Source organism: Elgaria multicarinata, chromosome 1 (genome assembly GCF_023053635.1).
Source record: "Elgaria multicarinata webbii isolate HBS135686 ecotype San Diego chromosome 1, rElgMul1.1.pri, whole genome shotgun sequence".
NCBI lineage: Eukaryota > Metazoa > Chordata > Lepidosauria > Squamata > Anguidae > Elgaria > Elgaria multicarinata.
Window position 1 is genome coordinate 2,422,970 of NC_086171.1, and position 15,953 is coordinate 2,438,922.

The 15,953-nt window shown below is 47.3% G+C and overlaps 1 protein-coding gene across 1 annotated transcript in view; it reads right to left on the reverse strand.

Moving 5' to 3' along the window:
- Positions 1-4,044: 4,044 nt before the first annotated feature.
- The window catches only part of LOC134395974 (adiponectin receptor protein 1), a 33,775-nt gene continuing 21,866 nt past the window's right edge, over positions 4,045-15,953 (reverse strand). The window contains exons 6-10 of the mRNA XM_063122268.1: positions 13,718-13,904; positions 12,512-12,699; positions 10,236-10,429; positions 7,653-9,472; positions 4,045-7,521 (exon numbers count right to left, since the gene is read on the reverse strand). Coding sequence (XP_062978338.1) covers positions 9,344-9,472; positions 10,236-10,429; positions 12,512-12,699; positions 13,718-13,904 — 698 coding nt within the window. The 3' untranslated portion in view covers positions 4,045-7,521; positions 7,653-9,343. The remainder of the gene's footprint in view (positions 7,522-7,652; positions 9,473-10,235; positions 10,430-12,511; positions 12,700-13,717; positions 13,905-15,953) is intronic.

Here is a 15,953-nt window from a genome sequence, read left to right on the forward strand (position 1 = left end):
TGTGACAACCTTTCAAGTACTTGAAGAGTGCTCTCATGTCTCCCCTCCATCTTCTCTTCTCCAGGCTAAACAGGCCCAGTTCTTTCAGTCTCTCTTCATAGGGCTTTGTTTCCAGACCCCTGATCATCCTGGTTGCCCTCCTCTGAACACGCTCCAGCTTGTCTGCATCCTTCTTGAATTGTGGAGCCCAAAACTGGACACAATACTCTAGATGAGGCCTAACCAGGGCCGAATAGCGACTAACCAGTACCTCACATGATTTGGAAGCTATACTTCTATTAATGCAGCCCAAAATAGCATTTGCCTTTCTTGCAGCCACATCGCACTGTTGGCTCATATTCAGCTTGCAATCAACAACAATTCCAAGATCCTTCTCGTTTGTAGTATTTTAACACATTTTTCAGGGTGCTCTGCCCTTACAAGTATATAAAATGCACGAAATTACAATTTTAAAAAACTTTGTATTACAGAAGGAGACAATCCTGGTGTAAATTGGTACATATCTCCACTATGTAAGATATTCTACTTTTTAATTAAACTTGGTTTTTAATGAAACCCAGATGTTTGGTGGCAAGAAGTATCAGAATCCTGTTATCTGCTGTATGACAGCATTGAGGGCATCTGTGTGGTGTTATTCTTTGGGATGAATCAGCAAGTCTGTATTTAGCTGAACTGTTCCTCTTATTCTGCATGGTTCTGCCCCTTTTAGCTACTCTCTGTACTTTTCGGTCTGTCCTTGATTCATTATTTCGCAGAGACTTCTGGTGTGGGGTAAAAGCAAACTGAAGGGGGCGGGCAGGGAGAAACAGCCAGTATTTGCATTTCTCAGCTCCTCTTCCTTGCAGAAGATGCACACTTACGGCTTCAGCGGCAAAGCTGGGCGAATGGAGTGAGAACCTTCGTTCTCGCACATTTCCTCTCCCAGCTAGTTTACTCCGAGGAGGTAGGAAGAGCTGTATTTTTTTCTTTGCATAACCTTTGTTTGGAGCTGGGGCTTGGGTTATAAGACGTACCCCCTCCATCTCCTTCCAAGCCATGGGTCCAAGTAACAGTGTTGTTGAGAGAGCAGCACCCCACGGACCACCCTCTAGGCCAGCCTTCCTCAACCTGGGGCGCTCCAGATGTGTTGGACTGCATCTCCCAGAATGCCCCAGCCTGGCTGGGGCATTCTGGGAGTTGTAGTCCAACACATCTGGAGCGCTCCAGGTTGAGGAAGGCTGCTCTAGCCTCAGCCAGAGGGCAGGGTAGCAGAGAACCAAGCTGTTCTGTTTCTTGCCTTCCTTCCCCACAGCCCCGGCTACTCACTGTGGGCTACGAGGCCCTAGGTGCCTGTCGCAAAGGCCATTGGTCACTGCCCCACTGCCCACATGCCCCGACTGTTGGCGCTGAATATCAGAAATATTGCACAGCAGCTTTGGAAGTGATCCCTGGAGGAAATCTGGCAGGTGTTTGGGATGAATCATCTCTAGGGGATAAGGGTGGAAATGTTTCTGGTTGTCCAAAGCGGGACAGGATAGAACTAGGCAATGAGTGTGATAGGGTGGTGCAGTGGTTAGAGTGTTGAACTGGGACTCGGGGTTCTAAAACCCACTCAGTTATGATCACTGGGTGATCTCGGGCCCATCACTGACTCTTATCCTAACCTATCTCACAGGGTTGTTGTGAGGATAAAATGGAGAGGAGGGCTGTGTAAGCCACCTTGGTTTCCTGGCAAGAGGGAAAAAAGGCGGAATATACATGTAATAGGTAGGGCGTGATAGCTGGCCAAAGGGCAGGGAAGGGCAACGTGTGTGCTAGAGACATTTAGAGAGACACGCCATGTGTAGGATTATACGCTAATGCTAGAAGCATGATGGAGATCGAATGGAGTGGAGAGAACCCGTGGGATACAGCTGTCTCTGGACGAAGCCTTAATGTAGGCTGCTGCTGAAAACCACCTAGGATGGATTATTGGGATGATCATAGAATCATAGGATAGCAGAGTTGGAAGGGGCCTAGAAGACCATTGAGTCCAACCCCCTGCTCAATGCAGGAATCCACCCTAAAGCATCCCTGACAGAGGGTTGTCCAGCTGCCTCTTGAAGGCCTCTAGGGTGGGAGAGCCCACAACCTCACCAGGCAACTGATTCCATTGTCGTACTGCTCTAACAGTCAGGAAGTTTTTCCTGATGTCCAGCTGGAATCTGGCTTCCTTTATCTTGAGCCCGTTATTCCATGTCCTGCACTCTGGGAGGATCGAGAAGAGATCCTGGCCCTCCTCTGTGTGACAACCTTTTAAGTATTTGAAGAGTGCTCTCACGTCTCCCCCTCCACCTTCTCTTCTCCAGGCTAAACCTGCCCAGTTCTTTCAGTCTCTCTTCATAGGGTTTTGTTTCCAGACCCCTGATCATCCTGGCTGCCCTCCTCTGAACACGCTCCAGCTTGTCTGCGTCCTTCTTGAATTGTGGAGCCCAGAACTGGACGCAATACTGTAGTGGGAGGCCCTGGATATCTCATGAGAGGCAGAGGCCCTCGCACACAACGTACCATTCGCTGCATTGGACTTAAATTTCAGGAGGATGGCAGCTAGGAAGGAAACCGCTCCCAGCAGCTGAGGACCAGGAGGGAACAGGAGGAATCAAATCTGGCTATATGCAAATCTATGGTACGACCACATTTGGCTACCAGAAAATGAATGAGCAATGTAGTCCATTCACAGTGCCGTTATATGGACAGACCATGATCACATTTACGTAAATGAAATCCCTGTTTTGCAATTAAGTACGCTTGCATATGTTGAACAAACTTCATTAGGAGGAGTAGTTGACATCTGGCACTGTAAGATACTTTGAATTACTACGTTGTTCTATTACGTTGTACAGACTATAAATATACGATGTCTTTGACCTCAATATGTGAATGAAGCACTAGCCGCCCTTACAAGACGAAAGGCTATATAGGCTGGGTCAATGAAAAGAGGATTTGCTGGAGACCTGAAAATAAAAGGAGCAGAAATCTTATTTACACAGGACCTAAAAAAAATGGAGTGTCCCCAGGATTGTTCCTATTTGCTGTATTTGCAGGGTCTCTGCAAAGCTACTAGGGTGACCATATGGAAAGGAGGACAGGGCTCCTGTATCGTTAACAGTTGCATAGAAAAGGGAATTTCAGCAGGTGTCATTTGTATATATGGGGAACCTGGTGAAATTCCCTCTTCATCACAACAGTTAAAGCTGCAGGAGCTATACTGGAGTGACCAGATTTAAAAGAGTTGACTAATATACAAGGTGCCTGAAAGCATGCAACTACCCAACACACTAGTGAAGAGAGATATCATCAAGAAACCCATTTATTTACAATTATACAAAAGTTATAAAAAAGGCTGGTGTATCCCATAGTAGTTTAACTATAGTGGTGCTATTGCACTTGCAGCTTTAACTGTGGTGATAAAGAGTCAATTTCACCAGGTTTCCCATATATACCAATGACACCTGCTGAAATTCCCTTTTCTATGCAACTGTTATAAATACAGGAGCCCGGTCCTCCTTTTCATAGGGTCACCCTAAAAGCTACTGCCCCCTAGAAACACCCGTGTCTCATTATTCCACCTTAAAAGGATGATTCTCAGACAAGTTATATAAAGATCCATCCATATATACAAAGTTGAACCAACTTTGGTGTCCCTTCTGCCTGCTTCTGAGGTGATCCACCTGTGTCAGGCAGTACGACAATGGAACCAATGACCTAGGGAGGTTGTGGGCTCACCCACACTCGAGGCCTTCAAGAGGCAGCTGGACAGCCATCTGTCAGGGATGCTTTAAGATGGATTCCTGCATTGAGCAGGGGGTTGGACTCGATGGCCTTAGAGGCCCCTTCTAACTCTACTATTCTATGATTCTATGATTGGATCACATGTGTAATTTGAGTTTAAACACCCAGGATATCTGCATGAAGACAGGCTGGACCTTGGTCCAGCAACCGCCATCGCTACAGTTGGCCTGCTCAGCATTCTAACAGAGAGAGATGTAATGTAATAAGTGTGAGAAAAATAGTCTCAGACAAGTCTTTAGAACATGGTATAGTCTTCATCAAGACCTACTAATTTAAAAATGTTTATTGCTGATAAACATCTTAAAATCTTCACTAGTATACAAACTGAACAAAAATGTTCATTGTTATGAATACATCATTATTATGCTTCCCCCCACCAAAAGAAATATATTGAATACATCTGCTCTTTTATTTGAACATTTACACCTCTAAGTAATAGATCTTACCCCGTTATTCCAACTATAAAGTCTCTTTGTAGTAATAGACCTACGTTAAGTTGTGTTCCAACTATCCACGTTTCAGATTGCTTTCGTTGTGCTCTCTCATTAGTTTTCTACCACTATCAAATCAGTTACATACTTCCTCCCACCACTTATGTTTGCCCACTAATTTTAATCTTAAAACCCCATTTCCCCACCCCCCGGTTTAAAAAGAAGTTACGGAGCTTGCATCATCAGTTTAAACATTTGCAAATACTTTCGTTTAGCCACAAATAGACTGTCAAGTCCGATTTCACTCTTAAATCATTTGCGCCCGTCCAACTGTTCACATAGCTCGCCCAGTACAAGTGTTTTGCACAATAAAACCTAGTTCTATACCAGAGTGGTTTTACCGCTTGCTGCAAAAGTGCTGGTTGCTTCATCATACATTATAGATGGGTTACTGTTATTCAGCCCTAATACATTCTGGTTTTATTTTTGCTGATCTTAACAGATATCTGCCACTATTATCTTGTTCCTGCAGTTCTCGTTCGTTCGTTCGTTCGTTCGTTCGTTCTCTCTCTCTCTCTCTCTCTCTCACACCCCCCCCCCCCCACTCAAGACGGCCTGCAATGAAGCATGCAAAAACAACCCCTCTCTCAGGAGTGCTGCTCCCCTGCCCAAACCCTTAGGAGCTGGTGTATACATTACACCCCAGGATGCAGAACCTCTTTCAGCCCAAATCCCATTTTAGAGACTCTCCCTAGGGTTGCCTTCCAGGGGTGGGAGGGGCCAAGGAGAAAAGGGGCAGGACTAAAAACACCTGCCTGATTTAGCTTAAAGCTCTTACTGCTGGTAACACTAAAGCCTGAGGAGAGGTATTTCAACCTTTTGAGAAGGGAAAGAAAACGGGGCAGAAGCCAGCAAGCCACCAAGTGGTCAGTGGTTGGGGGAAGAAAAGGCAGGGCCCGGGGAAGGCGGCAGGGCCTTCTGTGGAAACCCAGAGGGCCAAACTCGCACCCCAGGCCTGAGGGTTCTATGCACCTACATTACACAGTCTTGTCTGTGCACAACTGTAGAAGTCTGTATCAAGATTTTCTTCATCATTGCCGATTTAAGACCCCAGGATATCACTCACAAATTGTAGATTTCTCAACATTGATAATGTCCTGTTTGCCCTTGAGTGGCAAGGATTCTTGAACCGCACACAGGAGATTAAAGTTAAACCACCTCCCCTCGAAACAATGTGCCCGTCCCACTTTTACGTTTAGGGCTGGGGGCCCTGTTCGCCCTTAGCCCTGTTTAACGATTCCAATTCATCTTACAGGTTTTGCTCCATCCTATCCCCTGAACACACTTCCCCACGTGTCAGACTACAACCCCCAGCACGGTGTTCGTGATCGCCAGGATTCCCCGAACATTGCCTCGCGCCCATTCTCATTTGCGACCGCTGCTCGTTTTGCACAAACGAGGACCCTGTGCAGATCTCCCCGAACTTGTCCCTATTTCCTCCATAGATTACAGCGAGGCTGTTTTAGTCCCTGAAGGAGATCCGTGCAAATCGAACTGCGAATCAGGAAAGACACAAACGTGAGCACGTGCCCAACGACTCGCGAACGTCTTTCAGTGGGCAAAGCTCGCCCTTGGAGCTTTGAATGGGGCATGCTCTCCTGTTTCGCAAGCAAAAGCAAGGTTTTCATACATCCTTGTCCGAGTCCTTTCCCCATCTATGGGTGGCCCTAGTGTGAGAAAACCCACACCATAGAGCCTGCAGGATGGGATTCACAGCGGGAGGAAGGGGGCAAGAGCCACTTTTTGTACTTTCAGTTGATCGCAAAAAGTCAGATGCAAGAGGGCCAGAAGTTCCCATATCTATCTATCTATCTATCTATCTATCTATCTATCTATCTATCTATCTATCTGCCTTACGTGGAAAAGAACATTAATTCCTCTGGAATTATGAATGAATGGAGCAAGCACCCAGATCTAACGACCTCTTTAAAACCATCCAGTTGTTAAGTTCTCTATCGGAGATGGTTGTCAGTTTGGGCGGCTGCCTTGCAGAGCTGCCTACAGAAAGTGCAGGACTTTCTTTGCTTGAAATAGAGCCATCATCTGAAGGAAATCACGGGTCTTGGTTATAGGGCAGCCTTCTGCAACCTGTTCTCCAAAGGTATTGGACTGCAACTCCCATCATTCCCAGCCAGCAGAACATGGGTCTTGCTGGTTGGGGATGATGAGAGTTGCGGTCCGACACATCTGGAGGGCTATACCTAAGGAACCTCCTTTTTAAAGCTTTTGGTGAAGGATCAACGAGTTGATATGTTTTTTTTAATACACCTGAGGTAGATCACATCAGCTCATTTTGTTCGGTTTCCTTGGGCTGCCCAGGTCCAGGGAAGAAAGGACAGAGGCCTTTACAACAAATTGGCCCCCAAAGCCACACACTTTCGAGAACGAAAAGTATGAGAAAGGCAATATTAACCTTTCCAAACCGCTGTTGGGTGGGGATATGTGACAAGCTGTATTGCAGAATATGGATTCTCAATTTCCTAAGTGCTTAAAAACTCTGGTAATGCATTTTCTTTGATGAATTAGTCAGAACCTAGGGGAAAGGATTTGGGATAAGCCTTCGCCTTTAAAAGGAAGTCTCTCATCATTTTTCCTCTCTGTGGAGAAGAGCTGGAGGGCAGGCAAGAAATCGCCTCAGGGCAGCCAGCCCCGTGCCACTGTTCCAATACCAAGTGCTGGCAGGCCGTGATAAAGAGACGCACTCTTCTTACATGGAAAGGGCTCAAAATGAAAGACTGGCTCTTGCCTTAAGAAGCCAAGGGGGGGGGGGTGTATGTGTGGCATGAACCTACTTTTAAGAGGCATTTGCCTGGGCAGCACGCAGTGCTTGAAGTCCTTGAACCAACCTTGACGAGGCATACAGAGTGCTCGACATCGTGTTCTCTCTCTCTCTCTCTCTCACACACACACACACACACCACACGCAAGTTGAGGCTGAAACAACTGAAACAGGTGTCCAAACAGAGAATAGGACATCTGGTTCAGGCAATATACAGAACCCGTTAGGACCAACGTTAGCCACCTTGTAGACGTGGTTTAAGCAGGGAGCACTCGTCAGAGTAGGGCTCCAGTCAGGATATACGGCAAGACGTTTTGAGCAGTTCATGTAACAAGAGAGTAAGTAGTGGGCAAAGGAAAAGCAGCAGCAGCAGCAATCTAGGGGGCGGGGGAGGCAGCTTTGCCTTGCCCCAGAGAGGGCCTCCCTTAAGTATAGATCAGCCTTCCTCAACCTGGGGCGCTCCAGATGTGTTGGACTGCATCTCCCAGAATGCCCCTGGCAGGGGCATTCTGGGAGATGCAGTCCAACACATCTGGAGCGCCCCAGGTTGAGGAAGGCTGCTATAGATCAACACTGTTTGAACCTCTCCAGGAGCAGCTAGCAAAAAACAAGAGGCAGCAAGCAGCATTGACTCTTGGCTGCCAACGCCTGAAAGACGGGAAGGCGCGTACTTCCAAGAAGGTAGGGGAAGAGCCCTTGTAGGAGAGGCCTTCGCCAGCCCGGTGCACTCTGTATGTGTGGGACTATAACTCCCACCATCCCTGGCAAGTGTGGCCATTAGGGTTGATGGGAAATGTAGTTCCGCACATCTGCAGGCCACCAGGTTGCCAAAGCTACCCTAGGGAAGCAAAAGGCGTGTTTAAAAAAACGGGTCATCCCAACGGCCAGCCGGCACCAAGGCTCAACTAGGCTTGAGTGTCTACAAACGTGGAGCAGGCAGCTCTTACGACCAAGTCCAGACACACATACAAGCTAGTAGCTTCCCTGCCAATTCTCTAGGCCTTCCAAAGCAGGCAAGCGTCACATTCACCCTCGCAAATGTAATGGAGAGTTTGCTTCCCAGGAGAGAGAGAGAGAGAGAGTCCCATTCATCACATTTCCTGGAAAGGACTGCAAATTCACCAACTCTTCTCACCTGGCTCTCACAACGCTGAGAAGCAAGCAAACAATTCTGTACATACAGCCGGGCGTCGTCTGTCTTCCCCGCCTTCCATTATATCTGACAGAACAAATTTGCTTTTCAAACTCAGCCGCTTCTGGGGGTGGGGGGAGGAAGGAGGAAGTTTGCAATGCAAAGCGGCTGCTTCAGAAAACTTGGGGACATTTCAGTGGGCCGGATTGCAGCCGCGGAGAAGAGAACACAGACACTGGCAGTAACAATGCACCCAATCCGGCGAGCGGTGCACAAAAATAATCCCAAGTGCCACGCCTGTAGGCACTCTGGGATGCTTTGGACCGGGAGGAAGTCCACCGAATCTTTCCAGGGGGGAAAGATACCCGAAGGCATCTCACGCGACCCCCTGAACTACCCAGCACGACAGCTTCAGACCTTTTTATTTCAGTCGACTTGACATAAAAGCAACAGCGGCTCTACAGTCTCCTAAGTAGCACCCCACCTAAAATACCATGAACAACTCTCCAGTAACGGTTGCTGGAGGGAATGCGCCTTGTGAGTGTGTTGTTTTTCTCTTAAAGCTTAATATTAAATATTAAATACTCTTGTTTTTAGGCATACATTACTTTGTCAAAAAAAGAGACAAAACTTAAGTGAAATGGCCCTGTGCATCCTCCTCTGAGCATCCCTGCTATGAGCTGCCACTGCCCTAACCAGACCGACACAACGTCTGCCACAGATGCGAAGGAGAAACAGGAGTATTTGACGGGACAGACACATTTAGAGAGTCTCTTCAAGCCTCGGGTAGGTTTGCAGCATCAAAGAGCAGGTAACAAAGCCCTTTTCCTTTTTGCCACGTTGCCAGAGTTTCTCCAACGTCCGAAATTTTCCAATATAATTCCTGTGAAATCAACTTGCTTGTCAAAAAAAAGGCGGGTTGCTGCTAGAGGCACCTTCCGCCCAGTCAACACTGTTGCCCCCCAACCCCACCCAGCCATTCCTCCTGGGAGAAGGTAAGCCAGGAATGTCCGTTGCCAACTTTTCGAAGTTTCTCCTTTTAAAAAAAATGTTCAGAGTCTTCTTCTGATTTTAGCCAAGAAGTCACTCTAAAAGCACTTGGGAAGCTTGTACTAAAATCTCCAGCAGTTCTCAGAGAAGCGAGTCATCAGTACATCCTCCTTCAAGTCCGTAACGGAATTCCTGCAAATTGGAGACGCCGTAGAAATGGACAAAGGCCGCGGCCACCACGAGCACATGAAAGATCTGATGCGACTGGAACTGTGGAAATGCAAGAAGAGCGTTAAAGGCCAGGGCGCACCCTCGCTGCAGCAAAGGGGAGGCTACTGCTGGTCAGCTAGCGAGGACGAGGAGCAGAAATTCACTGCCTTTTCAAAGCAGGAGTTAAAAGTACAGCGTTTAATACACTGGGTGCAGGCTGTAAAAATATGCTGCGCTGAGAGCCAATCACGGCTCACCACTGTGTTTTTGTGGTGTTCTGCTTCGTGCATTACAGGTCTTCTGAATCGGTAAAACATCTACCTACTAAAGCTGTAGGCGTGGCTCTCAAACTCACCAGACTCCCAACCAGTCGCCCGTGACATCCCTGTTAAGGAGGACCCACCACACATCCTTCAATTATACTGCTGAACTGACAGGTGTAGCATCCGTTCCCTGCCTGTCCAGTCATTCTCTCACTGCTACCACCTCATCCTCCTTCACCAGATGAAGAACTCCCAGAAAGGCTGTATCTCAGGTGCTCTTTATCTTCTGGAGGAGGGAAGAGGTGGTGGTAGCAATGATAGCTCTCCTCCATTGAGATAACAGGCAGGTGCGTGAGTGAGTGATTTTGATCAACACCTCAAAGGAGGCAAAGCTTAAAGCCCTGTTCTTTCCATGACTTCCAATCCACTCCGCCCTTGAATAGCTAGTGCCGCCTCTACAATGCCACAAATTACACAGCACCAAACGATAGACGTAGGCATCCTTCAAACTGTCACGAGGACCACAGCAGATGATGGCCCCAGCCAGAGGTCACACTTACCCAGATATCAAACTTGCCAGGAAAGAAGCGCTCTGGAATGCGGGCCGCATACAGGCCCGCTCCTGTTATGTACATCACCGCCATGAGGAAAAACCAGCCCATCTGGCCCACCGTCGTGGCTTTGACAAACCCTTCTGCGATGGTGAAATGCATGGTGGGCACAACGCCACTCAGGCCCAGTCCAAGGAACACGCCTAGGAAAGGGAAAGAGAGATCTCAGCTGGCATTCCGGAGCGACAGACAAAAGCCATCCTCCACCGCAGGGGGGGAGCAGAGGCTGCCTCCTTCGTAGAAATAAAGAATACTGGTGCCATGGCTAGGGGAACTTCCAAGAGGAATTGGAGTTCCAGGAATCACCTGAAAACACCTGGAAATCAATGCAGTGATTACTAGAAGCCAACATGGATTTGTCAGGAGCAAATCCTGTCAGACTAATTTGATCTCATTTTTTGATCGTGTAACCTCCCTTGTGGACTGTGGGAATGCTGCGGACGTCATATATCTTGACTTCAGCAAAGCTTTTGACAAAGTACCACATGACATTCTGATTAACAAACTAGCTAAAAGTGGGCTACATGGAACAACTATTAGGTGGATTCACAGTTGGCTACAGAATCGGACTCAAAGAGTACTTATCAATGGAACCTTCTCAAACTGGGGAGAGGCAACGAGTGGGGTGCTGCAGGGCTCAGTCCTGGGCCCAGTGCTCTTCAACATTTTTATTAATGATTTGGACAAGGAGGTGCAGGGAACGCTGATCAAATTTGCAGATGACACAAAATTGGGTGGGATAGCTAATACCCTGGAAGACAGAAACAAACTTCAAAGTGATCTTGATAGGCTGGAGTGCTGGGCTGAAAACAACAGGATTACATTTAACAGGGATAAATGCCAAGTTCTAAATTTAGGAAATAGAAACCAAAGGCAGTTACAAGATGGGGGATACTTGGCTCAGCAATACTACAAATGAGAATGATCTTGGAATTGTAGATCGCAAGCTGAATATGAGCCAACAGTGCAGTGTGGCTGCAAGAAAGGCAAATGCTATTTTGGGCTACATTAATAGAAGTATAGCTTCCAAATCACATGAGGTCCTGGTTCCTCTCTATTCAGCCCTGGTTAGGCCTCATCTAGAGTATTGCATCCAGTTCTGGGCTCCACAATTCAAGAAGGACGCAGACAAGCTGGAGTGTGTTCAGAGGAGGGCAACCAGGATGATCACGGGTCTGGAAACAAAGCCCTATAAGGAGAGACTGAAAGAACTGGGCATGTTTAGCCTGGAGAAGAGAAGATTGAGGGGAGACATGATAGCACTCTTCAAAGACTTAAAAGGTTGTCACATAGAGGAGGGCCAGGATCTCTTCTCGATCCTCCCAGAGTGCAGGACACGGAATAATGGGCTCAAGTGACAGGAAGCCAGATTCCAGCTGGACATCAGGAAAAACTTCCTGACTGTTAGAGCAGTACGACAATGGAATCAGTTACTTGGGGAGGTGGTGGGCTCTCCCACACTAGAGGCCTTCAAGAGGCAGCTGGACAACCCTCTGTCAGGGATGCTTTAGGGTGGATTCCTGCATGGAGCAGGGGGTTGGACTCGATGGCCTTGTGGGCCCCTTCCAACTCTGCTATTCTATGATTCTATGAATCCTTAATGCACAGAACAATGTTTTTAGATCCAGGCTATCTAGCTCTGTGTGTGTGTGTGTGCGAGAGAGAGAGAGAGAGAGAGAGAGAGAGAGAGAGAGAGAGAGAGAGAGAGAGAGAGAAATAAAAAAGCAGAGTGAAAGCAGTTGATTGTGGGGAGATAACGTGTGGCTTTCACAGCTCTGGTAGCTTAGCCACTGTTGCACGTGGGTCTTTAAAGCTTGAAATCTGAAAAAGCGAGTCCAGAGTGCAACAGTGGCTTTGGAGACTAAACTGCGGTCCACACTTATTCCACTCCAGGTGCAAGTGTGCAAAGAGGTACATCATACGCCAGTGAAGTTAGGTCATTTTCCCAAGTGGCCCCTCAGCTGCACGTGGTCAGACTGGCTTTTCTAAAACAGGAGAGAAGGCAGGATCAACGTTTGACACCTTCTGCAATCTCTTCTACAGAAATGCGAGCCCGCTGTCCAACCGTTTTCACTCTGGAGGAGCCAAAAGCTTTTCAGCGTTGGGGCTTTTTATATATTTTTCTTTTCCAAAGGAGTTTCCATGACTGGCCTGGCTTAGTTTACATTATTAAGCCTTAAGGATTAAGGTCACGATTTCACATCATCCCGAGAAAGCTGCCTTACCTGCTCTTGTTTGCCTGTGCTTAGGCGTTGCAAACCGGTCCCACTGTGCCACAATGATTGCTGAGATACCCAGCACACATACGATGGAGAGGTAGATAAGCCGAGGTTGTGGGGAGCAGTAGAACGAGTAGTACAGCCATGGAACAAAACTCCCCATGATCAGCAGAGCGATTCCAGAATAATCCAACCTAGAAGCCAAAACCAAAAAGAGGTAGGGGGGCTCAGACTGACGTGGGAGGCATATGATACATGATTAGTCAGTTTGTTTTGAGAGAGGGGCTGAAACATCCATAAAGGAGCCTCCATTTGCTAATGGAAAACTCTTACAGATCTGACTATTGTACAAATACCGAGATTTAAGTAGAAGAAGGAGTGTCGTGTGTCTGCTAATAGGATGCTCAGACTCCACAATAAAATTGGACTTTGCCCTCCTGAGCAGTAGCACTGGCAGGGAGGTGAGTTTTATTTGCAGAACCTGACTTTCAATGCAGATTTGAAGAATTTTTTTTTTTTAAAGCATATTTCAGTCTCACGTATGCAAAAATAAGCTTTAAAAGTTAATGTTGTGAGAGCCACGAAACCACGGAGTGGCTGGGAAGGACAAGAACATTCTTTATAGCTTCCTGCCCTTTACCCCAGTTCAAGATTTCTACCCAACTGGGTAGGCATTGAAGAGCCACAATTGCCACAAGGTGACCTGCATTTGAAAGAGAAACAAACTGGAAACGTCACAATACATTTGGTTCCTCGACCAAGAAACTAGCAACCCATCGCCTGGAAACATTTTCTGGGTATAGCAGCAAAAATGAATTACTTCTGTTAACTGCTGCCCTATGAATAGCCTTGGTACGAACTTCCACGCCTAGACGACCGACGCTGGTTTAGCGATTTGTAACATACTAGGTCTGGGATTGTGATGTGATGTTAAGAAACAAACATAAGAACATAAGTGCCCTGATGCTGGATCAGACCCAGGGTCCATCTAGTCCAGCACTCCGCTCACACAGTGGCCAAGCAGCCATCGGCCAGGGATGAACAAGTAGGACACGGTGCAACAGCACCCTCCCACCCATGTTCCCCAGCAACTGGTGCACACAGGCTTACTGCCTCGAATATTACTGCCATGGATAGCCTTCGCCTCCAGGAATTGATCCAACCCCCAAGAGGTCACTTTGCAAACAAGTTGCTTCTTGCCAATTAACTTACTTGGAAAATGTCCGAGACACCTTTTCTGAATGACAATAGACTGTATGGAAAAGCCAGGAAAAGCTGAGACACAGCACCGCTCCGAGGAAAAACATCCCAAACACCACCTTTTCCTGAAGAGGGGCCATGAAGTACATATTTGGCCTGAGCATGGTCAGGATTCCCAGGCAAAGAAACAACACAAAACCTGCAACGAGAACACAGCGGAGAGCGACGTCACCCCATGTGTCACAGCACCGAAGGGCCCCGAACCGCTTCACGAGCCACCGCTTGATTCTGAGCATCAGTTTCCCCCCCCCCCCGGCCCCCTTCACTCCTTGCCACTTCCAAGAGAGGAGGCAAACAACGGCAGGCACAGGTATATTATATAAGAAATGTAATAAATAGTATTAACAGAGCTTTGGCCCGACAATGCATTTGTAACTGTCGGGAAGAAGGGTACGTTTTTCAGTCAACCCTCTTTACATGCAATGCTCCCTCTGAGCAAACAGCCTTTCAGCAGACGCTGGGGCAGCGTGTTCTACACCGAGCCACCTGTGAACGAGTGAACTGGTATTTGAAACGAATCCTTGGACACCGCTTGAGAAGCTCACTTTTGAATGGGCAGAAAGTGGCATGCGCTGTTATTACCGGATTTCTTCGATTTAAGACACACCCTAATTTTAGTACCACCAACAGAAAAAAAAACCACCCTAAGACAGCCTTCCTCAAACTGGGGCACTCCAGATGTGTTGGACTACATCTCCCAGAATGCCCCAGCCTCTGGCTGGGGCATTCTGGGAGATGCAGTCCAACACATCTGGAGCGCCCCAGGTTGAGGAAGGCTGCCCTAAGACACACCCGCGATTCTAAGACGCACCCTGTTTTTAGAGATGTTTATATGGGGGGGGGGAGTGCGTTTTAGAATCGAAGAAATAGGGTAAATGCAAATCTCATGTGTTCAGAAGGGGAGTTCAAGTTCGCCATCTTTATTTATATATTTCTCAGCTTTTACTCCCCCCAAAATCATTTCTAAACTGTGTAACAAGAACACTTTTTTAGAAAGACTACAGACGTAAAATGTCTGGAAATACTGAAGCCATGGGAGGGAAATGTTTTGTTTTTTTAATCCTCTCTGTAAGATTCCCAGCATACTTCTTTCTTTCATTCCTTATTAAAGTTATTGATCTAAAATATATTTTATCGACAGATATTTCTGCTCAGTTCCCCAACGTGTGAGTAGTCACCTTTGTGCAGTCTTGTAAGTAAATATACATGCTTGACAGTTTGGGATTTTGTTCCGGTGTTTCTGATGCTGAGGAGCAATTGGCCTAACCTTATGGCAGCCCCTCCCCATCCTGATGCCCTGCAGATGCGTTGGACTACAACTCCCATCATGCCCAACAAGTATGACCAATGCTGCATTCTAACACATCTGGAGGGCGTCAGGTTGGAGAAAGCTACTTTTAGAGCATTTCTAGATGGGAAACGTTTAGTGTCGTTTGCTATGATCGATTGTACCCACAAACCACATGACGACTGCATTGAGGCCCGTGACGATTACTGTTAATGGAGCGGGCAGCCCAGGGACAAGAAGCGTCAGAGCAAGTGACACGGCCCCAAGCAGCAACGGTGACCCCGAGGACCGTTTCTTCAGCCGCCCCCAGGCTGTGGAACAGCCTGCAGGAGGAGATTCGTCAGCTTAATGCTCTCTCTGAGTTTAAGACAGCCGTAAAGACTAGTCTCTTCCGGCAGACCTACCCAGGTGAATTTTAAACCTAAGCATTTTAAGATACTGCAATTGTTATTTTAATACTGTTTTCAGTTTTATATACATATCATTTTATGTATTATATTGTATTTGGTGTTGTTCCCTGCCTCGATCCAGAGGGAGAGGCAGGTAAGAAATAAATTATTATTATTATTATTATTATTATTATTATTATTATTATATGCACTGCAAGAGTGCAGCTCTTCCTCTGCCAACTCAGTGCTATCGGATGCAACCTCAGCCATCGCTGCAAGCGTGAGCCTTCTCGATCCTCCCAGAGTGCAGGACACGGAATAACGGGCTCAAGTTACAGGAAGCCAGATTCCTGACTGTTAGAGCAGTACGACAGTGGGACCAGTTCCCTAGGGAGGTGGTGGGCTCTCCCACACTAGAGGCCTTCAAGAGGCCAGGATCTCTTCTAGATCCTCCCAGAGTGCAGGACACGGAATAACGGGCTCAAGTTACAGGAAACCAGATTCCGGCTGG